We start from the raw sequence: 26,516 nt of genomic DNA, 5'->3' as shown, positions 1-26,516 counted from the left end.
CCAGCCGTTTGGCGCAGAAGTGTTTACACGCCCGATGTAGCGTTTCATGGGCTTCAGCTCCTAAGTTTAGCATGTTACAGGGGGAGTGAGCCACCGCCACACGCAGGATGAACTGCTTGGAGTGACTTCTCCCAGAATGCAACGCTGCATAGCCGCTGAGCCACAATGGAGCTCTGTGCGGCCACGCCTGACAAACATTCTGCAAAATCCCGTGTTTCTGCATTTCTGCCTAAACTTTGGTAAACTGAGGAATACCTTGTATAAAAAAATAAAAAAATATAAATCTTGGAATTCGCTGGATACATTGAATTACAAAGACAAAAATAGCAAATGTATTTAAAGCCAAAAACTGTACATCCTTTCTTTAATGTACACTACAATGTCAATAAGAGCAGTCTTCTTTCTTGAAAACTGTAGTATCTATAATAAAACTTCTACAAAATGAAACGCATGCCTGTTTATTTTATCACAGTTTACTTTTACTTCATTTAGCTAAAACTGATTTGGCAGAAGAAAAAAAGGCCACACTCATTCAAAGTAACTTTTATTGAAATCCGTATGCAATAGATTTACAGAGTAAAGTGTCAAAGCCATTTGGAGTGCAGTAGCATTATTCTAGGGCAGCAGAGGGCGCTAAAGAGCACAGCACACTGGCTGTGAGCTGGGGTGTGGTTGGCGTCATGTCTGCTGTTTGCGCAGTCTGTCAGCTGACGTCACCGATGTGTAAACACAGGGCAAGTCCCGGCTACTCGTCTCTTTCTGCACACCGTACAACCGCAGCAGTCTGTGGCATTAGCACATTTACACTCCACACTGCTTCGCCTGAACTAAATGTACATGTACCCCCCCCTCTCCGAAATTCACAACCTGCTCTGTACAAACACACATGGCTTAACATCATGGTAACAATGTAAAGATGAAAAACTGGATATACAGCAACCTGGAAATAGTGAGACAAGAACATGCAATGAAGCATTACAATACTGCTGCAGCCTTTGCTATAATGGTCTGAAATATACAGAAATAAAACATAGGAAATGTTATTACATTTTTACTGTTAATGACCTGTATTCCCTCTAAACGCTGGGGTCTGTAGAGACCAGAAGTAAATATTTTCTGTGCAAACTCATTTCTAAATAAAAGCAAGAATATCATTTCCATTTGCAAAGTCCCGAAGAAAAAAAAAAACAAAAGAAAAATTCTGTAAACTGTTAAAAAGTGCACTTGGAGTGGGGTTGCACTAGGAAGGTCTATCGGTTCCTGAAATTTAAATATTAGAGACAGCCCAATAATAATAATTTAATGACATATTTGGCAATACTTTGTATGGATGCATCCATTTGGCCATGTTAACCAAGGCAATCGGCACACAAACCAGTTCTCCAGTTGAGCACTCCTCTCTTCAACTCTTAACTCGATTACTCCAAGGCTGATACTGGCTAGAGAAGATGAATTTAGAAGTGAACTGTAGCAGTTCTTCCTTTCTGAATGAAAGTACCGGTCCCTCGCTCCAAAATTGCTTTCCCTGATTTCGATAAGATACATAAAGTTGATGGCTTTAAATTACGTACTGGCACACGATCTCAGCCAAGCGCGTTTACCTGAATCTCAGCAGCACGTTCAGTGGTTGTGTTTGGTGACATTCTGTGTGTCCAGCCAGCTTTGTCCAGTTGAAGTGAAGCAAAAATCACACAAGTGAAATGTATGCAACATTAAAAGAAAACTGATCATCTAGGTGGACTCACACACGGTATTGATAAACTTTCAACTGCAAAATCGAGAAAATAAGAACTTGCATAGATTAACAGCACCAACATAATTCACGGTCTACGAACTGGGGTGCTTTATGTGTATCGCCAGTTTGGCAGCTAAAGTCGTTTATTAATGTTTATTTTTATTTGTATTAATACAGCAACAGTGATTACTTTGGTTTTAGTGCTTAAGTGCATATCAAATCACATCCACGTTCAACTCGTAAAATCTCCCAGATAGGATGCTATGGCTAATTTGAAATGCCTAGAAAAAAAAAAAAACCCTTTGCACAAGGCAGCTAATTTCTAAGAGCTTCTGTTTAACTCCTAATCCTGAACCTTGAGACTAGAAGCACTGAACTTCTTTCCGAGGAGACATGCCATTTCCGCCAGGGCCCCACCGCTGTGTTCGTTCCGTGTGCAGGAGGTTTGTCAGGGGTCGTGTGGAACAGCGGATTCTGCAATCGCCGTCTGGACGATCGAGGGCGGTTTTTATACCACCGACAGCCACACTCAACATCCGCCTTCCCAATGTGTCCTCTCGCCCCTCGCCTAGGGCCTCTCCAGCTGCAAGACAAGAGGCCCAGTCAGCGGGGCCTGCTTTACCGGCTGTGGCCGAACCGCGGAGCGGACGCTGAGGAACGGACACTACAGTAGTACATACCTTGTGAGAGGGTTTCTGTACTTTGAGGAGCAGCTTTATAGAACAACCTGCAACAAAAAAACAAAAAACGAAAGCAATGTTGGGCTGGGGTGTCAGAGGAGTGTGGGGGGGTATTGCAAAAACTCCAAAAAATAAGTCAATCTCAAGTATTTCAGTCTTATATTTTGAGTCTTATTTCCAAGTATAAGATCTTATTTCTAGTACAAGTGAAGAGTTCTCATTTGGGATTACATTACATTAATGGCATTTGGCAGACTCTCTTATCCAGAGCGACGTACAACAAAGTGCATACCCATAACCAGGGATAAGTGCGCTGAAAGACCCTAGAGGGAAGTACAATTTCAACTGCTGCCAGTACAACAAAGATAAGAACCAGGGCCTATTTGAATTTTTTTTTTTTTTTTTTTTAACAAACAAACAACAAAGCAAAAGTGACCAAACTTAACTATCCAAACACTGCTTACCTAGCCAACTAAAAATACCGATACACAAAAGTAAATCACAGAAAGTGATCAGTTTAAGATCTCATAATGCGTCAGGTCAGTGTGTGGATGCATAGATCATCAGCATGCGTGGTGTGACACGGGGCCCTGGTTCCAGACGGCTCTCCGTACCTGGGGCTGCTCCAGCACCACCCAGCGCTCGCAGATGGTTTGGAGGTCCTGTCCACTCAGCGGCTCCCGCAGGCGGACCCTCACCTCCACCCGCCCCCCCGTGGGCTTCCGTCCGTCAATCACCTGGGCCCAAACACCATGTGGACCCTTCAGTACACTTTCAGCAACGCTTTTACAAGCTGCTGGACTGTCACAGCAACACTAATATTTCAGCTGCATATGACTCGTTCGGTGGGGAGTAGATGTGGTCTGGCGTTTACATATACATGTCCAGAGGACTAATGCAAATTCAGGTCAGGTCTGTTCTTGTCCCTCTGAGGTAGAAGCCCCAGAGGGGGTGGCCATATTTCTGATGCAGCCTGACCCATTTGTGGCTCCTCTACTCCAGCCATCTCTAGCACTTTCACCAAGCCGCAGCACCTGATCAGGTGCAACGTTTTGTCATAATTTAGTTTATTGTTCATTAGGCCAGTTACATTTTTGTCTCGTGTTCAACAGGCTTGCTGACAAGCAGTGGAAGGAATCTGTACTTCTTGCGGTAGCCCGATTCAAACCTGACTCTGAGCCTGGACCCAGGCCTTACCTCCACGATCTCCCGCACTTCACTCTCCGTCTCCAGTTTCTCCAGCTTCAGGTGGGCCGTCCCCACAGGCTTGTCACTCCGGAGGAAGCCCCTGTCAATCGCAGCAAGTGAGGTCACCTCTACAGTACAGAGCTGAATACAAGTTGGACAGACCCGGCAGAGTGTGATTTGGACAGACACAGCTGAATGTGGATTGGACAGACAGTGGAGTGTGGTTTGGACAGACACAGCAGTGTGAGTTGGACAGACCCGGCAGAGTGTGATTTGGACAGACACAGCTGGATGTGATTTGGACAGACAGTGGAGTGTGGTTTGGACAGACACAGCAGTGTGAGTTGGACAGGCACAGCAGAGTGTGGTTTGGACAGACCCGGCCGGGGTTTGGGGCGACTCACCCTTTGTGCAGCACCTCCAGTTTGAGGCCCTTAGACTGGACGATCCTGCGGAAGCCGCGGTGGTTGCGGTTTATGTTCAGCGTGAAGCTCTGGTTGTACTCTGACGGGAAACAAATCGGGGTCAGCCACTTCACCAGGGCTTCACCGAAGATCACTGAGACATTTCAACAGACTGCACACTACAGCCAGTCAACACAACATCACATTCAGACACAACAGGCAGTTGTTTTTTCAAGTTTTCTATGCTTTACTGAGCTTGTCTGGTGTGTTGGAACCGATGAAATACGCTCAAAAAGAGCAAACCCCGCCTTCTGGTCGTCTTGATTGGCTCAACTGCACCAGGCCAGATTGTACTGGTAGTGCAGTGAACAGTGAGTCTGCACTTTACCTGGGCAGTTTGTGTTTTTGATGACATTGGTCTTGAGCTTCTGCGGTTGGTCCTGAGGAGGAAAAAGGGCAACATAAACCTTTAACATAAACCAGGAACATAAAAACCTTTTTTTGGACCAGGTTTTAAATTACAATAGAATATAAAACAGCATCTTTATACGGTTTTGTGTTATGTTATATAAAGGCTCCTGTCTGCAGACATCAGTACCTCTCCCTCATTTTGGCTGCTTCGCAATTTTCTTTACAAAAAGCAAAATCTATGTCCAAAATCAACAACAGGCCACACAAGGAAGGAATGAATTTTAGCAATGGACACATTAAAAGAAAAGCTTTTTTTTTTTTTTACTTCTGCTAGAATATGAGGGGAACAAAATCTGGGCCTGCCACTCACTGTGCTGGGGTACGGGAATTCGAATTTGACGTAAGCGTCCAGGTCGTTTGTCGCTATGCCTGTGTACGAGGAGTAGGAGCGAGAGAGAGAGAGAGAGAGAGGGGGGGAGAGAGGGAGAGAGAGGGAGAGTGAAAACCTCGGTCGGCAGTGGGATTTATTTACGGCATGTCATTTGATTAACAAATCCAGTGGACCCGGAACTTTCCGCGACGATGGAAAGAAGGACAAACAGTAAACGGAGTCGAGCGCTCCCGTAATGAGGAGGAGAAGGCTTACCGTGAGGGGCTGGGAGATTCATCCCTTTAACTATCACCACCACCATCTCTGTACTGCTCAGATCTGGGAAGATCCTACATAGAGAGATAGACAGAGAGATAGAGAGGGATAAAGACCTTTTCGTATATACTCCTTCAGTCGTAAACAGTAAATGGACTGCATTTATATAGCACTTTTCCCAGCAACTAGGGCTACACAAAGCACTTTACAATTAATGCCACCCGTTCTCACACACACACACACACACACACACACACACACACACACACACACCAACGCCGAAAGGCTGCGATGCAAGGCACCAACCAGCTCGTTGGGTGCAACTGGGGCTTAAGTGACACACACGTCACTTCAGGGACACTTCGACACACCCAGGGTGGGAGATTGAACTGGCAGCTCTCCAAACTGCCAAACGACCGCTCTTACCTCCTGAACTCATGTCACCCCTACGTCCTTGTGTTCAGGAGAAGCAGTGTGCGCATGGAATGTGTGTTTTATCACTGCCTCAGCGATGTGACAATCAGATTGTCATACCCATCCTAGGACTCACCCGAGTGCTTTGGTGAAGGGGTGGAGTGGTCGATTACATAACAATGTGATGATAGGTTTTGTTATTTGATAATGAATACTTCAAATGAGGGAAATAAGAAAATGCAGACATAAGGCCCATTGTTACCAAATTGTAATGATAACCATACATCCATTTGTTTTTAAATGTTCCAACTCCACCTAATGGAGTGGCGGCCCGTAGTGTAGTGGTTAAGGTAAATGACTGGGACACACAAGGTCAGTGGTTCTAATCCCGGTGTAGCCACAATCAGATCTCCACAGCCGTTGAGCCCTTGAGCATTACATTACATTACATTATTGGCATTTGGCAGACGCTCTTATCCAGAGCGACGTACAACAAAGTGCATACCCATAACCAGGGATAAGTTCGCTGAAAGACCCTAGAGGTAAGTACAATTTCAACTGCTACCTGTACAACAAAGATAAGGACAAGGGCCATTTTTTTTTTTTTTTTTTTTTTTTTGAACAAACAAACAAACAGAGCAAAAGTCACCAAAGTTAACTATCCAAACACTGCTTACCTAGCCAACTAAAATACTGATACACAAGTCACAGAGACAACAATTAAGGTTCACAGGGAGGTAGGGAGGGATGAGGAGAGGTGCTGTTTGAAGAGGTGTGTCTTCAGCTTGCGCTTGAAGGTGGGGAGGGATTCTATAGTTCTGACCTCAACGGGGAGTTCGTTCCACCACCGTGGAGCCAGAACAGACAGTAGTCGTGAGCGTGAGGTGGAGGTTCTGAGAGGGGGAGGTGCCAAGCGGCCTGTGGAGGCTGAACGAAGAGGTCTGGCAGGGGTGTAGGGTCTGATGATTTTTTGCAGATAAGCTGGGGAAGACCCTTTAACTGCTTGGAAGGCTAGCACCAATGTTTTGAATTTGATGCGAGCCATGACAGGCAGCCAGTGGAGGGAAGTAAGCAGGGGGGTGACGTGTGAGTATTTGGGAAGGTTGAAGACCAGACGAGCTGCTGCATTCTGGATGAGTTGGAGGGGTCTGATGGCAGACGCTGGGAGGCCAGCCAAGAGGGAATTGCAGTAGTCCAGGCGGGACAGAACCATCGCTTGGACCAGGAGCTGGGTCGAGTAGGGGGTGAGAAAGGGGCGGATTCTCCGTATGTTGTATAGGAAGAACCTGCAAGACCGGGTCACCGCCGCAATGTTCTCGGAAAGGGACAGTCTGCTGTCCATCACCACGCCGAGGTTCCTTGCACTGGGTGACGGCGTGAGTGTGGTATCCCCGAGGGAAATGGAGAGATCCAGATGGGGAGAGGTATTAGCAGGGATGAATATCATTTCAGTTTTACCTGGGTTGAGCTTTAGATGGTGGTTGTCCATCCAGCTCTGGATGTCCCTCAGGCAAGCAGAGATACGGGCTGAAACCTGCGTATCAGACGGCGGGAACGAGACGAAGAGTTGGGTATCGTCCGCATAGCAGTGGTAGGATAGCCCATGTGCAGTGATCACAGGGCCAAGGGAGCGAGTGTAGAGAGAAAAAAGAAGCGGGCCAAGGACTGAGCCCTGGGGAACTCCTGTGGCGAGGGGCCGAGGTGTCGATACCGAACCAGCCCAGGCAACCTGGAAGGAGCGACCAGAGAGGTAGGACTCAATCCAGTCCAGGGCTGTGCCACAGATGCCCGTTGCTGACAGGGCAGACAGGAGGATGGAGTGATCCACAGTGTCGAAGGCAGCAGAGAGATCTAGAAGAATGAGGACAGAGGAGAGGGAGGCTGCTCGTGCTGCATGAAGTGACTCACTGACGGAGAGGAGCGCAGTCTCTGTCGAGTGGCCCGATCTGAAGCCAGACTGATGGGGGTCTAGCAGGTTGTTGTTAGAAAAGAAGGAAGAAAGTTGAGTAGAAGCGGCTCGTTCTATAGTTTTAGAAAGGAAAGGAAGAAGAGATACCGGGCGGTAGTTCTGGATGATGGAGGGATCCAGGGTAGGCTTTTTTAGCAGCGGAGTGATGTGGGCCCTCTTGGAGGATGCCGGAAAACAGCCGGAAGACAGGGAGGAGTTGACAAGGGAGGTGACAAATGGGAGAATGTCAGGTGTGATAGTTTGGAGAAGAGAAGAGGGGATAGGGTCAAGGGCACAGGTTGTAGGGCGGTGGGAGAGCAGGAGTTGAGAAACATCAGAGTCTGTAAGGGGGGAGAAAGTGGAAAAGGAAGGGATGGGCCTAGAGGGGGGGAAGGGCACAGTGAGGGGGGCGGCGGTTGTAAAGGATCTGCGGATGACTGCGACCTTCTCATCGAAGAAATCAGCAAAGTCATCAGCAGCGAAGGAGGACTGAGGAGGAGGAGGCGGTGCGTTGAGGAGAGAGGAGAAAATGGAGAAAAGTTTCCGGGGGTTAGAAGCAGAGTTCTGAATTTGCGTTTGATAGTATTTTGCTTTGGCGGCAGTGACATCGGAAGAGAATGCCGCCAGGAGAGACCGGTAAGTCATGAGGTCGGAAGCGTCTCTGGATTTCCCCCACTTCCTCTCCGCTGCGCGGAGGCTGGCCCTGGAGGTACGGAGGGTGTCAGATATCCAAGGACTGGGAGGGGATGTGCGAGGTGGCTTTGAGACAGGGGGACAGAGAGAGTCAAAGGCGGAGGAGAGAGATGAAAGGAGGGTGGCAGATGCAGAGTCAGCGGGGAGTTTGGAGAAGGATTCGAGAGGGGGGAGTGAGGCGGTGACGGTGCTGGCAAAGGAAGAGGGTGAGAGGGAGCGGAGGTTACGGCGGGCTGAGGAAGTGTGGGAGGGAGGAGGGGGAGGAGGATGGGGAGGAAGAGGGAGGGAGAATGAGATGAAGTGGTGATCAGATGTATGCAGAGGGGTAACCGTGAAATCGGAGCATGAGCAGTTCCTTACAAAGACAAGGTCTAGGACATTGCCCGCCTTGTGGGTCGGAGGAGAGTGTTGCAGGGAGAGGCCGAAGGAGTGGATTAGCGGTAGGAAGGCAGCAGACTGGGAGGCTTCTAGGTGGATGTTGAAGTCTCCAAGGAGAATCAGTGGGGTGCCATCCTCAGGGAAGGAGCTGAGAAGGGTGTCTAGCTCATCAAGGAAGTTTCCCAGGGGCCCTGGAGGACGGTAGATAACTGCAATGAAAAGGTTAGTAGGGTAGGATACTGCAACAGAATGGAATTCAAAAGTGGATATGGACAGGTCAGAGAGGGGGAGAACAGAGAATTTCCACGAGGGGGAAATTAAAAGACCAGTACCACCGCCACGGCCGGAAGGCCGGGGAGTGTGCGAGAAGGAGAAGGAGGATGAGAGGGCAGCGGGAGTGGCGGTGTTGTCAGGTGTGATCCAGGTCTCAGTTAGGGCAAGGAATTGTAGGGACTGGAGGGAGGCATACGCAGGGATGAAGTCAGCCTTCCGAGTGGCAGACTGGCAGTTCCATAGTCCCCCTGTGACAGCAAAGTCCTCACAGGGGGTCAGCGGGGGATAGCTGAGGTTTGAGGGGTTCCGACGCCGTGGAGGCCCACGTCGCAGAGGGGGTCTTCGAGGGAGAGAGCAGACTGGGATGGGGAGAAACATAACATCACAAACGGGGACGCTAGCGTCGCTCTGACACGCCTATTTAAATGGCCTACAATTGCTCACAAGCAATACCAAATCAAAGCTAATCTACTGATAAATTCCACAGCTATTTAAGTTACCTAAGACAAATGTTCAATCACTCTACAGGTATGCAACCAGTAGAAGTGATTAACAGGTAATAGACAAACAACCTGGCTCAAGCCCTAACCCTTGCTGTTCAAATGAGCAATTTAAAAAAAATCTACGTTACCGTGTCAAGAGGAAAACCCGCAGCGATACTAAACACCTGGTCAGAATGATGCACTTACTGACTAAGGACAACTTTCGCCAGTCTAATATACGCTAGCGTCGCTCTGACACGCCTATTTAAATGGCCTACAATTGCTCACAAGCAATACCAAATCAAAGCTAATCTACTGATAAATTCCACAGCTATTTAAGTTACCTAAGACAAATGTTCAATCACTCTACAGGTATGCAACCAGTAGAAGTGATTAACAGGTAATAGACAAACAACCTGGCTCAAGCCCTAACCCTTGCTGTTCAAATGAGCAATTTAAAAAAAATCTACGTTACCGTGTCAAGAGGAAAACCCGCAGCGATACTAAACACCTGGTCAGAATGATGCACTTACTGACTAAGGACAACTTTCGCCAGTCTAATATACGCTAGCGTCGCTCTGACACGCCTATTTAAATGGCCTACAATTGCTCACAAGCAATACCAAATCAAAGCTAATCTACTGATAAATTCCACAGCTATTTAAGTTACCTAAGACAAATGTTCAATCACTCTACAGGTATGCAACCAGTAGAAGTGATTAACAGGTAATAGACAAACAACCTGGCTCAAGCCCTAACCCTTGCTGTTCAAATGAGCAATTTAAAAAAAATCTACGTTACCGTGTCAAGAGGAAAACCCGCAGCGATACTAAACACCTGGTCAGAATGATGCACTTACTGACTAAGGACAACTTTCGCCAGTCTAATATACGCTAGCGTCGCTCTGACACGCCTATTTAAATGGCCTACAATTGCTCACAAGCAATACCAAATCAAAGCTAATCTACTGATAAATTCCACAGCTATTTAAGTTACCTAAGACAAATGTTCAATCACTCTACAGGTATGCAACCAGTAGAAGTGATTAACAGGTAATAGACAAACAACCTGGCTCAAGCCCTAACCCTTGCTGTTCAAATGAGCAATTTAAAAAAAATCTACGTTACCGTGTCAAGAGGAAAACCCGCAGCGATACTAAACACCTGGTCAGAATGATGCACTTACTGGAGCAAGGTCCTTAACCCTGCACTGCAGAGCAAGGGAGGATTGTCTCCTGCTTAGTCTAATCAACTGTACGTCGCTCTGGATAAGAGCCTCTGCCAAATGCCAATAATGTAATAATGTAATAATGTAATGGAAAGTCTCCACACTCCAGTGATAATTATAGAAATTAGACGGACGGATAAGGACAGGAGCCAGTTGCTCTGGTACGGTGTCCTCTGGTCATCCCCTCGACCCACCTGACTGTCTTGTAGGTCCTCTCTTCAAAGTGATGTTTGGGGGGGTCCAGCCCCCGTGCTTGGGACAGCTTCAGGATCTCCAGGTTCTTCTTACACCTCTCCGCCATCTTCTCAAACCTGGTCAGGAAACAAAAAGCAACAACAATTAAAAGGAACGCCTTGGTCAGGTAAAGAGAACACGCACACACACACACATACCTACTGCGCTGGAGAATTTGCCTGGGGTCAGTGATGGAAGGGCAAAGCAGGCGACTCTTATTAGCATAGAAATGCAGTTTTAGCAGCGCCTGGAAACGCGCAGTACCTTGCTGAGCAATGCAAGGTGAAGTTCAGATTGGAGTGCTTTTATCGCACGGGCTTCCGATTACACAATTCCTGGAGGGGACCTTAGCTCCACTTAAACGGAACAATAAGAGTAATAGACTTAAGGAGCACTTCATCTTTCCACAAAGGAACTTTGTTTGTGATCTCAGATGCACAGTTCGAAACATAAAAAGATGTCAGCTCAGGAGCATGTACTGTGGAGCAGAGGAGCCCAATCGCAAACCAGCTCCAAGCAGGCTACTCTAGCCCCGGAAATTGTCACAATAAGCTTCCTTCTCCCACAGGAAGTCGTTCATCACAGTGAAGTCCATCCTTGCTCATTTATCCAGCGGGAGCAGAGCTCCCCCTCTGTATTAACACTACCTCAGGCGGAGATGGAGCCAGCACTTACTTGGTGGTCTCCGTAATGTTCCCCAGGTGAGTGAACTGCTTGGAGTACATCATGCTTTTCTGAGAAGGAAAGGAGATGACCACATTCATTCACAGTCCAAATCAGGCCAACTTTGACCTAAGAGTACAAGCACTGTTACTTTTTCTTAAGGCAACAGTACAAATATCTTTTGATATATGATGTCTTACAAAAATGTCAATATTCATGCCCCTTAAGGAGACTGGTCTGAGTGCACACCTCATACTGTTCCTTGAGCAGCTTGGCGAGCTGAGCGTAAACCTCCTCGGCCTTCTCCGAGAGCTGAACATCGCTGTGGTGCACCATGATGAAGTCTTCATCTTCATCCCCGGGAGGAGACGGGACCTGGAGAGAAGCCATCATTCCAAAGCCGTTATTGCGGGGGTCCTTTCGACGGAAATCAATCCCGTTTCTTTCTTAGAAGCCTCAATGCCTACCTTGGAGATGTCGACGGCTTTCCCGCTCTTGGCGGCCTCGATCATGGGGTCGAAGCCCTTGGCGGCGCGCAGGAAGACCTTGGCCTGCTCCATGTCGTTCTTCTGCTTGGCCAGCAGGGCGGCCTTCATGTACTGCTTCTTCCGGCCCTCCAGGAAGTCCACCTGCTGCTGGGCTGTGAGGAACCAGGGAGAGGAGGTTCAAGCATGAGTTCCAGCCCACCGCTAATGCCCCGGAACTCAGGGCCGAGGCACCCGCACCTCTGGGGACCGAGTTCACACGTACTCCAAGGTCAACCAAGGCATTCAGCCAATCGCCTGGAGCAAGAAGGATGGATGGGCAGGACTGACCTGTCGGAGACAAGCCCTCCTTTTGGGCAAGCCTCTCGAGAGAGGGCGAGGGGGACTTCTGACGACCCTGCACTGTGGGGGGTACAGCCAGCATGGGTTTTTTGGGCGTCTGGGCGGCAGGAGGCTTGGTCTATGGGGGTCATACAGAGTGCAGCTGAGTTTAAGGGCAAAGCTTACAAAAGTAATGAACAATGAGTGACAGCCAAGCGGGAGCTTTCCCACCTCTTTGGCCTCCTCTTCCTCGCCCTCCTCCGCCTCCTGGGCCTCGTCCGACACCAGCTTGGTTGCTGCGTCCAGCACGGCAGCAAAGCCCTGCTCCGCTCCTGGATCCGCTTGGCCGGGGATTGGAGGAAAACCTGCCAATCAACCAGAGAGCCAAATCAGCACTGGTGCTCGTATGGGCGAAAACCACTCAGAATAAATTTGGACATATGGACTAGAAAAACCAAACACTCGGTATGTAAAGTACTCTCTGGGTTTCTGGCGAGACTCACCTGGCGGGACAGGCAGCTCCTCGTAGTGCACAGGCCTCCCCGCTTTGTGTGCCCGGATGGCACTCTGGTATTGCTGCAAGGAGAGGAAAAGAGGGTCAGAGGTCAAGGCTAAAATGGATCCCACCCAGGGCTCTAAACTCTTGACAGTTTCTTCAAAAGAGTACATGTGCCCTTAGGTTTACATTTTAGAAGCACACAGTAATGCATCCCAATTGAGTAGTTTGCGCTCCTAAATCATTCTTTCAGTCAAAACACATTTTCAGGAGCAAATGCTCCAAAATGGAAGCTCCATACACCCAAGGTGTTTCGGGGAGGACCGACTGGGCTATGCACTCACCTTGGCTATGCGCTCATGCATGCGGGCTTTGCGGTCATCTCCTGCAGCCTTGGCCTGAGCGCAGGCCTCCTGGTACTTAGCCATCCTCTGCTCCAGGGCCTCCAGGACATCCTTGGGCTGAGGAGGAGCAGCTGAGAGGGGGGGAGGAGGAGAGAGAGAGAGGGAGAGAGAGAGGAGTGGAGGTTACTTCTCTATTATTCACATTTTCCCCATGAAGTGTGTTACAGTGTCTCTTTAAAAAGCACTATACAGATAAAACTTTACAGAGACGAATTGTCAGGGCAGATGGAGGTTATAGTGTCTGTAAAAAAGCGCAATACAGATAAAACTTTATCGAGAAGAATTATAAGGGGAGAAGGGGGAAGAGACCAAAGAAGGTAGGACCAAAGAGGAAAGATGTAGAGGAGAATAGAGAGAGAAAGATGGGGGGGACAAGAGGGCTGGTATAATTTGATGAGGTTTCTATCAAATTACAGCCGTCAGCCTTTGCATAGCTGCTATTCGGCACCATTAGGGTAGAGTGGCAGGGGGGCTGGTCACCTGGGGCGACAGAGGCCGGAGGGGCGGGCTCCTTCACTGGGCTGGGGGTGGATGTGGTTTCCTGGGCCTCCACTACTGGGAAACAAGATGAGGTTACTTTTCTTCTTAGAATTGAAAGCCCATTTTTTCACATGCATTTAGAACATTGGAACATAATTTGCTTAATGACAACAGGCCATTCAGGCCATCTAGGTTAGCCATTTCCTGTTTATGTTTCGTTTTCACAAGGTCAGATAGACGAAATGGCAGCAGACACAGAAATGGAACAAGTCGCTGTATACCCACTGATGCCTACACTGTGAGAAACATTAGCAGCTGCTGGACCTCCCTTGGACTGAAAATGTTCTTCAACACAGACAAATGAATCGAACAGACAAGATGTTGAGGCCGAACTGAACCTCCTCAGTTTTTGCCCACCAAACTGCTGCTCACAGGATGTTTTTTGTTTTTGGCACCATTCTCTGCAAACTATACAGACTGTTGTGCCTGAAGAATCACAGAAGATCAGCGATTTCTGAGATACTCAAACCACCCTGTCTGGCAGCAACAATAATTCCATGGTCACTTAGATCACATTTCTTCCTCATTCTGACATTTGGTCTCAACAACAGGTGAACCTCTTGACCACGTCTGCATGCTTTTATGCATTTAGTTGCTGCCACATGATTGACTGATCAAAGCATTAACAAGCTTATGTACAGGTCTACCTAATAAATTGCTCACTGATTGTACAAAGTAGAGCCTTGCCTTACAATCGATCGTACTGTACCATCCATCCTTCTACCTTAATTCGCTTCCTTTCAGCCGGCTTTTGAATTTCCCTACCAATTTATTCTGGCTTTTGTCCTGATTAGAGATTGTTGTGACTGGTAAGACCATGTTTGAACCCACACACTAAGCCAACCAGAGGAGAATGACTTTTCACCCATTTGAATCTCGTTCCTCCCAAGGTTTCTTCCTACATTCCATCCAGGGAGTTCATCACAACGAAACAGTGCATTCTTCAACAAAGACCACCGCAGAAGTGTACATGTTTAACTGTAGAAATGCTACTGAAATACCTCAGTCTACCTCAGATTTCACCTGTTATGGACCTGAAATCCTTACCTCCAGGAGGCGGTGGCATGTTGCTCAGGTCAACGGGTTGTCCGTTCTCCAGGGCCTCTAGCACCGCTTCGAATTTCTGGGCCAAACACAGTACAGCAGGGCTCTTGTTTTTACCTCCTACATGCTTGTCATAGTTTGCATATTTCAGGCAAGATTTGAAAAGCAGCTTCAAGAATGCATTGTTGACCAACTGGGTTACGATGGACTTGAGCTAAACTACAGATTGGCAAGCAAGAGGCTGCACTCTAGATAAAAAAATAACGTTATCCTATCCAATATACAACTTAAATGTATACATCTGTGTAAACTGCATTTACACTTTATTTGCCATCAATTTCAGTACCAACTTTGAATGTTGGTGTTTTGATTCATCCTACAACCACAGAATAACTACTTGAGTATCTGGCCAATAGCATCAGGAATCAATGGGGGAAAGTACTTCCACAGAACCCATTTTGGTTCCTGCTGTGAAAAACATCAGATTAAGAATAAGACATGACAATGGTGCAGATGGATGAGGGTCACTCATGAACCCGTTTGCCTGATTGAATCAGTCATGTAATGTTGTTATCACTCGAGTTCACAGGCAGTATTTTAGTGTTTATCAATATTTAAGGTGTATCAATCCTTTTTTGCACACCTTACATTGTGTACATACAACGGCTACAAATGAAATATGTACAGTACGGAAAACTTAACAGAAAATTATTTCACGTAAAGAGGACAGCAGCAGCTTTCTAATTGTTTGACCTTCATGCAGCCTGAAGAAAGACAGACGGCTGAAACTTTTCAGATATTCAATGTGTCTGGAATACAAACGACAGCTGCACAACAACCCTACACTGCTACCCCCCACACATACACATGAACCAAAATGTTCAGCCATAGCGGTGTCGACCGCACGTATCTGATAATAGACCAAACATCTCCATGTGCAGGTATTCAATTCAATTCAATTTTATTTGTATAGCGCTTTTTACAAAGGGCCTTTATCGCAAAGCAGCTTTACAGAGAAACTGGGCCCCAAGAGTACGCCTAGGGCAACAGTGGCAAGGAAAAACTCCCTGGAAACAGGAAGAAACCTTGAGCAGAAGGTATAAATAGGAATAGCTGTTTGTTTTGGGGGAGGGTAGTTGTCAATTTGCAAATACGTAAAACCGGAAAAGTGAGTCAGGGACCAAAACAACACGGAAAGGAACATCCCCTTTTGCCATTTAGGAAACTGAAAGTATCAAAGCACAACTGAAAGTTGTTCACAAAACTGATTAGAGTTCACAGCAAGCAAAATGTAAAACAAAATTCAATCAATTTGCCAAAGCATGAGAACAACTTACACCAGATACACTGATCAAGCCTCTCTACACAATTACAATGACACTCAGCAGTGACACAGCGATCCACTTAATCCCAACAAAGACCAAAGCTCAGTAGCATAAATCAACAAATCTCCATTTAGCACCTTCTCCCCAAATCAAACTCAGAAGACACGGGCTAAACTTTACCTTGCTGGTCCTGATGAGCAGCTTGGCTGCCTCGAGGTCTCCTTGCTGCTTGGCTTTCAGGGCTGCCAGCTTGTATTCCCTCTGCCGCCCCAGAAGCATCTCCTTGGTAGCCTGCTGCTGGCTGGCTGTGGATTCTGTGAGGCAGAATAATACACAGCATTATATTCATACGAGACAATACAAGGGCGGGATGTGCAGCAAAGCATCAGGGGAACGTAGTCTAAAACACATGCACAGTCAAAACACAGACAATACAATTCAGATACAAAGGCGGATCGGACCCAAAATAAATCAATTGAGTTCTGCCACAAGGTCCCTATTACTGTATCTTTTTCTTTTTTTCTCAAGTATAAGGATACCTTGGTACTAGATGGAGATTAAATCATGCCTTTGCTCTACCATGGCTTTTAATCTGTGGTCCAGTTGAGCTCATAGTTCTTTTGATTTTACCTGTGTGAGATTCTGCGGTCTCCTGTGGGCCGTTCTCCTCAGCTGGGGAGGTAGCGCAGCTCAATTCTGGTGAGGCTAAGGTGGAGGAGGCCACGCTGCTAGGCCCGGTCTCCGGGGAAACGGCCTGCATCTCCTCAGGCGCCTCCCCCGCTTGTTCGGGAGGCGCTGGCTCGGGCGCACCTGCAGCTGGGGGGGCACTAGGGGCCCCACTGGCCACCGGAGGAGGGATACTCCCTTCCTCAATCTTCCTCCCTTTCTTGACAGACACAAGCATGGTCTCGAGGGTCTGTGTGGCAACACGGTAATGTATCAGACGAGTACGGTTCCTATCCGCGCCGAGCTCTTTCAGACACAGTGGGAAGAGTATCATCGTCCCGCCCATTTAGCTACAGGCTCCACCCACCTTGAGGCCTCGTTCGTATCGGCCAGCTTTGGAGGACTCCCCTGCCGCCTTGGCGTTGGCGATGGCGGTCTTGTACATGCTGATCCGCTCCTCCAAGGTGTGCTGCAGACTGCCAGGAGTGGCTGTGACTGTCACTTCCTGCTGAGGAAAACAACCCTCTCACTGCAACACTTAATCCCAGGTGAAACCACATTTCTATGTGCAATTTTTAGGCTCCCTAAAATACAAGCTAGGTATTTACTGCACAACCCAAAGTTAAAATAGAAAACTCTTGTGTGGGTTGGGCTGAAAAAAACTCAAACAAGGAGCTTATTCATTCGCTACCGTCTGCTTGGCAGGAAACACAATCCAGAGAAATAACATTTTAGTTCCATTTTTCCTAATGTGAACCCTCTCTGCATTCAACCAGCACACATCCCTAGCCTGTATCCTTGCCAACATCTGTACTGCGTTAAGACACCCAAATAGCATTGAAGAGATAACACATCTTTCTGTGATTACACATGCCTAGCATTGCTATTGTCAATGAAACATTTAGACAACCTTAGACAAACAGTTTTTGGAATAACCTTTGCTCACACCTGCTGTGACGATTCAGGCGTTTCTGCCAGAGAGGTTGCCGTGGAGACAGGTGTAGGTGGTGTAGGTGATGTAGGTGATTCTTTCCCTTCATCTTCTACTTCCTCCTCGCCCACAACTTCCTGTAGCTCTGCCTGGTGATGTGGCAGGCCACAAAAACATACACATTCATCAACAGGTTTCCAAGTATGTGATGATCCTATCATAGATCATCACACATCATGCTGGTCCTATCATAAAAAAACTGCATGTTAGCAGATGAAATTACACCACACTAACCAATAAGTCTTCGTCATTTTCCAGATCTTCATCATCATCTTCATACGAGTCTCTCATGCATTCTTCCGCCATTTTCTCTATATCCTCCATTGGTAAGGGGGCTGCAAAGACCATTTCAAAAGGCCTTTATTTGCTTTATAGGCACGCTAATGCACAAGGATTCAAAATAGAATTCAGCATTACATCGCGCACATTCAGTAAACGACTTACCAGTACCTAGCTCCCAGACGACCCAGATATTGTCCAGATTGCAAAAATGATGGGATTACACAGATCAGCACTGACATGTCAACAATGCTATCACAAAAAATGTATGCAGCATAACAAAGATGAAGTAAACAAAAACATTGTTCACTCACTCTTGCCTTTTGGTTTTGATCTTCCACCAGCAGCGGCGGCTTTACTTCCACCAACAATAGCAGCAAACTCTGCTTCCAAGTCTGGGTCATCAAGATTCCCGTCCATGTCCATCATCATTTCCTCGGGGTTGAAGTCCGTGAACAACCCCATCTGCATTTGCGGTTTCCATTGAAACAATATTTACATTTACAACACACCGTCCTCCGTTGAGTGAACTTTTCATTCATGTTCATTTCTATATAGGGGCACACTGCATTCACGTGTGAAATATAATTACAGCCAATAAAATAGTACATCCATCCATCCATCCATTATCTGAACCCGCTTATCCTGATCAGGGTCGCAGGGGGGCTGGAGCCTATCCCAGCATACATTGGGCGAAAGGCAGGAATACACCCTGGACAGGTCGCCAGTCCATCGCAGGGCATTAAATAGTACAGTAGCCAGCTAATTAACTACCATTACTACGAGTCTGTCGAACGCTCCCTTTTAACCAAAGATTAGATCCGCTAATAATTCAACATGGTTAACAGTACTTTCTAACCCCCGTTGTATTGAATTTCCGTGTAGCTAGGTAACGTTAGCTGTCTGGCTCAAGCCTACCTGTTTCGCTGCAGCAGCACCCTGGCCTTTGGGCGCTGGTGGCCTCCTGTTTTTTCTGCCCGGCATGTCGCCCTGCTGCAGCCAGGCACCAGCAGACGAAAAGCAAGCCTGTACCAAAAACTAGGTATCTGTTGGAAAGTGGAAACATAATTTGAACAGCTAGCCATATAGCTCGAACAAATTCCAGCTAAGTTAGATAGCGGAGGCGAATAATTAGATAGCTAGCACGGAAATATGGCGTGGAAGCGTTCCCATCCTGCAAGCTGTCACTTTTAACTAACGTTAGCTAAGTTAGTTGACTAGCTACAGCGGAAGGATAACATTAACAATAGCTAGCTAACATAAATGTACACTTTATAAACACACAGACAGAAAATACAATGAACGTTAGCTAGCTAGCTAGCTAGCAATAGTCTACATGCTTTTCAGTTGTACAAATATAGCTAGCTAGGAAAGATTGGCTGTGTAACGAACACCTATATTTATCAGTTCGCTTGACATCAATGCGGGGTGCAAAGGCACAAAAACAACAAACTGCTTTGATGTATGCAATATGTTAACACGTTAGCTACCATGATTGTTTACAAGCTAAGATTAGCCCAAGGTACTGTAAGGTTATTGCTAAAGTGTAGCTAACGTTTGCCATCGAGTTCAACCACAAACCTAAAAAAATCAATTAAGCTAGCCTAGACAACATCAGGCAACAATACTCGCTTGTAAACAATGTAACGTTAGCAAGGTTTTCCAACATAACCCACCGAAAAAACTAGCAGTACCTCCTTGTCAGGTAATGCAAACCCTCTCTGTTGTTGTCGATGGCAGTTTGAGAAACGAACACAACCCACCGCGGAAACATGTGATCTGCAAATTACATTACGCTGTACCCACGTGTTCACTGCATTCAAAAAGCATCACGCCAAAGATTTTACAGGAGCACGTAACAACTACGTTTCTTCGTATGGGAGTAATATGTATAACTTTACAACACTTTTTGAATGATGACTACATTACTTTCCAGCACCGATGTCGTCGGTTAAACATTTTGTATGACAGCCCTTTGAACGTACCAAAAGAATAGCTCACGTTCTCGTGTGAACCACTGCGTCCTTTCAAATCAGCATTTTCAATACATTTCAATAAGCAGACTTTAGTCATGCAATTCAAGCTAATTTGCCTAAATGCGTTTAATGTTGCCCCAAAGGCATAATGGATAGCTAGATGAACTTGAGAATTACCTGAATAAACGGAGGTAAATGATGGTAGGTGTTTTTGGTTTTGGGTCTGTTTTTAGTTTTACTGAACATTGTTTGGCTAAACTTTTTCTTTAACGATAATAATAGATTATATGATGTTAGTCTAGTATAGTATGTTGATTTAAAATTAAACTTGGTTTAAGATATTTTCACAATGTATCAAAACACTTCCCAAACATGTAGCCAGGCGCTTGCAAGCCAAAGGCAACAGTAGCGGACCGAGGAAACACTCCCTCAGGGAAATTTTAAAGAAACATTGGGTGCATGGGTTTTGGCCACATCTCAAACCCTGCGTCACCAAACGATCGCTTGCGAACAGCCAATCAGCTTCAACAAATGCAAGCTGCTGCTGTGGTAACCGGCAAACATATTTTGAACGCGCCAATCAGGACAGTGCAACAGGTCATTTAAAAATGGTCTTTGCCTGAGCCGTTGCAATAAGATGTTACACTGGGAGTACGGTTGTATGTAGGTTTTGGGAAAGAGATTTGTGGTATAACGCGCCGGAAAGAAAATTGAGACGGGATCAATAATTCATCTTTGAAGCTTTTCTTCACATTCAACGGAGTTGGCAGTAACTCAACTAGGTATTAACGTTATATCTAACTTCTTCATGGGCTATACATTAACTAATGATAGCTACGTTACATGGTTGGTTTCGAATCTTGTGTGAATTTTCAGAGCGTTAGGCATCTAGCTAGCAAAGTAACGTTCACCTAAATCTTTCTTTAATACTTGCTAAGCAGCGACTGTATCAGTCAAAGAAAAGCGCCCGTTCAGTAACTAATGGGCATTGCTTAAACGCTTGGGTTTTAATAGTTCGCAAGTTTAGCTAGGCTACTACTAACGCTAGCAACTTTGCTAACCGATTGATTTGCTTTGTATTGGCTTCCGTTGTGAGCTCTAGCTAGCTTAGTGTATTTCTTGACCGTTTTGTCACTAAATTGCATGAGCCGACATTGTTTAACAACGTTGCTGCAGAATAAGTCTCCTTCATTTGCTAGTTTTGTAGTAGATTTCGGCTTAAAGATGTATAATTTAATGTTAACTTTACATTGCCGGTTAGCTTTAGGTGGCTAATTGGCCATCAACGTGAATAATCGAAATCTAATGGTGCCTTTCTTTTGGTAGTGGAGGACTCGTTAACAGAATGGCGCAGTTCATGTTCGAGAACGATGTGCACAGCCTTCTAAAGCTGGACATGCCAATAACAAATGCGCCTATGGCGAGATGGCAGCGGAAAGCCAGCGCGTCAGGGTCGGCTTCTGCCAATACCAGCGCCCTTTCGCCAGGGAAATCTGGCAATCGATCTCTCAGCATATCCAAGACTCCAAGTAAAACACCAGGTAATTGCAGTCAGGTGGCAGTCATCCCTCTGCCTTTCGTGGGTTATTGAAAAGGATTGGCCGCCATGTGTTTATGTACAGCTAATTGGGTGGGCATTTCACGTTGACCATGGTTCTGCAACTGGTTGTTTGAGATGGTTGATACTGGGTCGCTGCTGTGGCCTCAAGACTTGGTGATGACTCTGGTCAGGCATGTTCAGGCTTGTCTTCGGTCATGTTTCTGAGCTGGTAATGTTTCTGTCTTTTACAGGTAAAAGCGGAAAGAGCCAATGTACTCCTTCCAAAGCAGGTGGAGACCGATTTATCCCCTGTAGAAATGGCAAGCAGATGGATGTTGCCAGTTTCCTACTTGCTAAGGAGAATGAACCTGTCGACCCAATTCCAACAAATGTAAGCATGGTCTTGGGGGATTTATTAATGCATTGTGCCTTTTTGAATGCCTGATTTAATCGGTGTTTCCTTTGATGCAGGATAAACAGAAGGCCTGGTCTGTTGCCCTCAATGGTTATGATGTTGAAGAGGCAAAGATCTTGCATTTGGGTGGAAAGCCCCTGAATGCCCCGGAAGGTAACATGGTTATGAATTAATCTCTCAATTTGAGGAGCAATAGCTGAAATCTGAATGTGCCTGGGTAAATGAGGAATGCCATGTTTTCTAAACGCCTCTTCTACACCAACAGGTTATCAGAACAACCTGAAAGTTCTCTACAGCCAGGTTCACACCCCTGTATCAACCAAAAAGAGCCGCTACATCTCCACTGTGCCTGACCGGATCCTCGATGCTCCTGATCTCAGAAATGATTTCTGTGAGTGATTTTGGAGTCTGGTGTTCATGCTGTGGGCTGTGTAGCCCTCCTACATTTGCCTAATTTATTGATGTTTTCTTCTTCCCCTTCATTACCCCATTCATGCATCTGGGCTTTTGGTCAATGTTTGTCTGCAATGCTGTGAACTCAAGCATTTTGAATATCACTACTGGTACTACGATGTTTCTTGCCCGTTGCACGTTTGATGCCCAATATTTTACCTATTCACAGATCTGAACCAGATGGACTGGAGCAGTCAGAACCTCCTCGCTGTGGCTCTGTATAACAGTGTGTACCTGTGGAATGCCTACCAAGGGGATATTACCCTTCTGGCCACGATGGAAAGGGAAGAGGACTACGTCTGCTCTGTTTCCTGGATCAAAGAGGGGAATTTTCTAGCAATAGGCACAAGCGATAACAAAGTGCAGGTAATTAAGCCCACCCCTTCAAATTGCTTTACTGCAATGGAAAATGGTGCACTGATTCCACTCTACCTGTGTGAATAGTTGTCTTGTGTACTTTTTTAAATTTTTATTTATTTATTTTTGTTCTGCCTCTGCCAAATGAGCCCAGTATCTCGAGGGGTGACATGTAACCTAGTGCTTAAGATGCATGACTGGGACCCGCAAGGTCGGTGGTTCGATCCAGTGTAGCCACGATAAGATCTTTCTGCAAGGCCCTTAACCCTGCATTGCTTCGGGGGGGTGTGGGGTGTGTGGTGTCTCCTTAGTCCAATTAACTGTACGTCACTCTGGATAAGGGTCTGCCAACTGCCATTAATGTAATGTATCTAGTCAAATGACTTCAACTAATTTTGAACAATTTCCAGTTATGGGACGTGGAAAGCCAGAAGCGTCTACGTAACATGAGCAGTCACAGCGCTAGAGTGTGTTCTCTCAGTTGGAACAGCCATATACTGTCCAGGTAAGGGGGGTGCTTTTTATTTTGGGGAGGGGGGGGGGTTTTTGTTTGCTCTGAATTTGGTTTCATGGAACTGCCTTCCTCTGCTCTAACGCATTATTTGTGTAAATGTGTATCAGTGGCTCCAGGTCGGGTCTTATCCATCACCATGATGTGCGGGTGGCTGAGCATCATATCGGCACGCTGCTCGGGCATTCCCAAGAAGTCTGTGGGCTCAAATGGTCCCCTGATGGAAAGCACTTGGCCAGCGGGGGCAATGACAATCTTGTGAATGTGTGGGCGGGTTTGCAGACTAGTTTCCGCCATAAATTCAGTGATCACCAAGGAGCAGTTAAGGTGAGCAATGATTTGATTTACTTTTTTCTTTAGTGATTTCGGTGCTGAGCTAACTTGACTAGGGTCTTTATTTTAATTCATTTTAATTGGAGCAATCCTACCTCAAGTCTTCAGAGTGGAATGTTCATGTTGTCCAAACTGCAGGTTAAAGGGTCTGGGGGGAAAACGGGCTTAAAGTTGGATGACTTCTGCTGATGACTTTTAAATGAAGTCTGTTACTACAAACTTGTAGTAAATGCCTCTTGGATTATCATTTAAATCTCATGGCATTGAACTCCAAGTCAGTTTCTCAGACCTTTTAAGAATGATCTGGCTGCATTATATTTGTCTGTAGTGGATTTTCTCATGTCCTTTGGGAAATGGAGCTTGGCACTACTGTGCATAATCCCTCTTCTGAAACTTGTTGAACATTTGAGTTTTTTGTAAGACCCTGCTTGGACAAATGTAGAGGTGTATTTTAATGGCCTTTCTGCTTTAGGCCCTAGCCTGGTGCCCATGGCAGCCCAACATCCTTGCGTCAGGTGGTGGCACAAGTGATCGGCACATTCGCATGTGGAACGTCAACACCGGTTCCTGTATCAGCGCTCTAGACACCATGTCTCAGGTAATTTTAACTGCGGATTAACATCAGGACTAGAGATGCGTTTGGTCTCTTGTGTTTAGGCCGAAACTAAAACGTACGGTGTACCGTGTCAGATTTCCTCTTTAGTGTTTGCACCGAACTACAAGGAGCTAGTGTCCGGCCATGGATACATGCACAACAACATGGTCATCTGGAAATATCCTGCCATGACTCAAGTGGCTGAGCTTTTGGGTGAGTGAACGCACATGCCATTCGTCTTGTCACTTGGATTCAATTGTAAATCTGCGTGATGCATTTGCATTGTAAATTGGGTACAGGTGTTGCAAATGGGATTTAAGTCAAAGCTGATCAGCTTTTGCACTGCCTGAACAGGGTTTACGGAGTTAATTTGCACAAAAATGGTCCCCTCCCTGATGGCTGGTTTTAATGGTGGCCCAAATGATTTTATTATTTAGCGGACTTGTCCCTAGCGAATTGGTTCATTAGACTAGAGGAAGCTGGGGGAGCATCCCCCCCAGAGCAAAGTGGGGTTAAGGGCCTTGCTCAAGGGCCCAACAGCTGTGTGGTGCCTTGCATGGCAGCCAATTGCAGTTTGTGTGAAATGAGAAGCATCAATTGTTCAGCATTTGGGAAAGGTGCTATATAAATGCAGACCATTTACACTGGCGCTTGAACCACCAGCCTTCTGGGTCTCACTCCTGTACCTTAGCCACTGGCTAATTGCTACTCAGTCCAGTAATCAAGCTACTGGTGCCTCCAGAATATTCAAGGATTTGAGTAATGTGTGAATCTTGTTTTTTTTTTTTTTTTTTTTTACAGGGCACGATGGCAGAATTCTGAATCTGGCGCTGAGTCCGGACGGTAACGCAATCGCTTCCATAGCTGCAGACGAAACGGTTCGACTGTGGAACTGTTTTGAAATGGATCCTATCAAAAAGAAGAGCAAGGAAAGGAGTGGCAAATCTCCCGGTGGCATTCACCAAGGAATTCGATAGCTGGACTATGGGACGAGGGTTTTGTACAGTGATTTAATGTATTATGTTTGTACTGATTTTAAATGAAATAAAGGATTATGTACCCACAACTAGTGATTTGGTAGGTTTAAGGTAGTTTTTTGGGCCAACAGGCAAAGGGTGTAAGCATTAACTCTGCAGTTTGGCTAAATGACTAAACCTCAGAAAATCTGGGTTCTGGGGCCTGCTTGGACATCCATTGTAATGATGCAAGTCTTTGTTCTGAAGTTGAATGGCATAAGATGGTTAATTTTAAATTTGAAATAAAATGGCCAGATATCTCAATTTAGTGAACTTGTCAATGGTTGAAAGGCATTTTGATTCTGTTAATTCCACTTAAGGGGAAACACTGCAACATTTTTGGGAAATATACCTTTTCTGACTTACCCAGATGTGTTTGGTTTCATTTTTGTGCATTCACCAGCTCAATTTCCATGTTTGCTGGGCATGAAGACTTGAAGCCTATAGGAGTCAGTAGCCTACCTACAGTGAAGAAATGCACCCTAAGTCTTATTTACACTAGGCATTTTAAATGCAGGAAAATTGTAGGACCTTCTATACACTGTTGTGCACAAACTTATGTCCAATCCATTCAATTGTCCAGAGATGGACTTTAAGTTCTAGACCAAAGATGATTAATGCAAATGCGGTACATTTTAGTGACAATTTGTGAATGATTTCATTTTGATAAAAAAAGCCGTTGTCATTTTCGCTTGACCAATAAGTGTAGATTGGGCAAAAATGACTTTCATCCATTTAAGTCTGCAATACAATTGTCCCTTAATTTTCTCCTTTATCCTTTCCTTTCCTTTGCCCTGTAGCTCCACATAGCTAGGGAACAATTAACAAAAAAGTAAAGCTGGGGAAATCGAGAATGGGAATTGGGCAAATGGAATGCCCTTGCTCCTTCACATACCAGCTAAACGTTCCCGATTGGAGAGAAGTGGGTCCACAGGTTGATCATTTATACATCAGGCTTGCTGGAAAAAAATAATCTGCAAAGGATGTGCTTGCTAAAATGTTCCTTCTAGGAGCTAGAAGTTAAGGGGTTGGCATGTCCTTAAAGAAAGTAAAAAAAAAAAAAAAGGAAAAATAAATGATTGGAATGAGCTCCTGGACCCAGGCATGTAACAGGCTACCGTTACCATCTGATAATTCAAAGTAGGTAACATTTACAAAAATCTTTGCCTACTTTTCTCATTCAGCGCAGTCAACATATATACACCACACAAGGCAAGTAAGCCATTTCAGACACAGCCTGTCTTTTGTCAATTTGATTTATTGCATTTTCCTGCATTTGTAGTGGTGCTGCAGAAATGCATGTTCTCCCTGTGTGTGTGAGGGGGGTTTCCACTGGACTGGAAGAGGAAATGCAAGTTGCCCTTAGGTATGAGTGTGTGCATGAATGGTGTGA

General features: G+C 45.9%; 2 protein-coding genes across 5 annotated transcripts; one reads left to right on the top strand and one right to left on the bottom strand.

The window, feature by feature from the left end:
* Positions 1 to 527: 527 nt before the first annotated feature.
* On the bottom strand, positions 528 to 19,702 carry cc2d1b (coiled-coil and C2 domain containing 1B). Of its 4 annotated transcripts, none has more exons than XM_061243104.1 (26): positions 19,604 to 19,702; positions 18,846 to 18,973; positions 18,242 to 18,392; positions 17,883 to 17,983; positions 17,606 to 17,737; positions 17,025 to 17,165; positions 16,622 to 16,907; positions 16,172 to 16,305; positions 14,670 to 14,745; positions 13,563 to 13,637; positions 13,023 to 13,153; positions 12,686 to 12,758; positions 12,414 to 12,547; positions 12,192 to 12,321; positions 11,844 to 12,016; positions 11,626 to 11,751; positions 11,389 to 11,447; positions 10,674 to 10,790; positions 5,065 to 5,138; positions 4,789 to 4,847; positions 4,396 to 4,447; positions 4,008 to 4,107; positions 3,613 to 3,703; positions 3,030 to 3,152; positions 2,416 to 2,462; positions 528 to 2,318 (listed from the first exon to the last, which is right to left on the bottom strand). In XM_061243104.1, the coding sequence occupies exons 2-25, from the start codon at positions 18,909 to 18,911 to the stop codon at positions 2,451 to 2,453; spliced, it is 2,616 nt and encodes an 871-aa protein (XP_061099088.1). In that variant the 5' UTR covers positions 18,912 to 18,973; positions 19,604 to 19,702; the 3' UTR covers positions 528 to 2,318; positions 2,416 to 2,450. The 4 variants fall into 4 exon arrangements, with proteins under 4 accessions (XP_061099088.1, XP_061099091.1, XP_061099090.1 ...); XM_061243107.1 differs by having other exon boundaries at positions 13,563 to 13,634; XM_061243106.1 differs by having other exon boundaries at positions 17,025 to 17,162.
* Positions 19,703 to 20,526: 824 nt separating this feature from the next.
* Positions 20,527 to 25,173, top strand: cdc20 (cell division cycle 20 homolog). The gene is made up of 11 exons (XM_061242996.1): positions 20,527 to 20,685; positions 21,230 to 21,444; positions 21,695 to 21,834; positions 21,915 to 22,011; positions 22,124 to 22,249; positions 22,481 to 22,677; positions 23,079 to 23,173; positions 23,290 to 23,506; positions 23,985 to 24,110; positions 24,203 to 24,320; positions 24,909 to 25,173. The coding sequence occupies exons 2-11, from the start codon at positions 21,249 to 21,251 to the stop codon at positions 25,082 to 25,084; spliced, it is 1,488 nt and encodes a 495-aa protein (XP_061098980.1). The 5' UTR covers positions 20,527 to 20,685; positions 21,230 to 21,248; the 3' UTR covers positions 25,085 to 25,173.
* Positions 25,174 to 26,516: the final 1,343 nt, after the last annotated feature.

This window comes from Conger conger, chromosome 5, assembly GCF_963514075.1.
Source record: "Conger conger chromosome 5, fConCon1.1, whole genome shotgun sequence".
In the NCBI taxonomy this organism is placed as follows: Eukaryota; Metazoa; Chordata; class Actinopteri; order Anguilliformes; family Congridae; genus Conger; species Conger conger.
The sequence above is the reverse complement of the archived record's forward strand: the minus strand, read 5'-3'. Positions and strand labels throughout refer to the sequence as shown.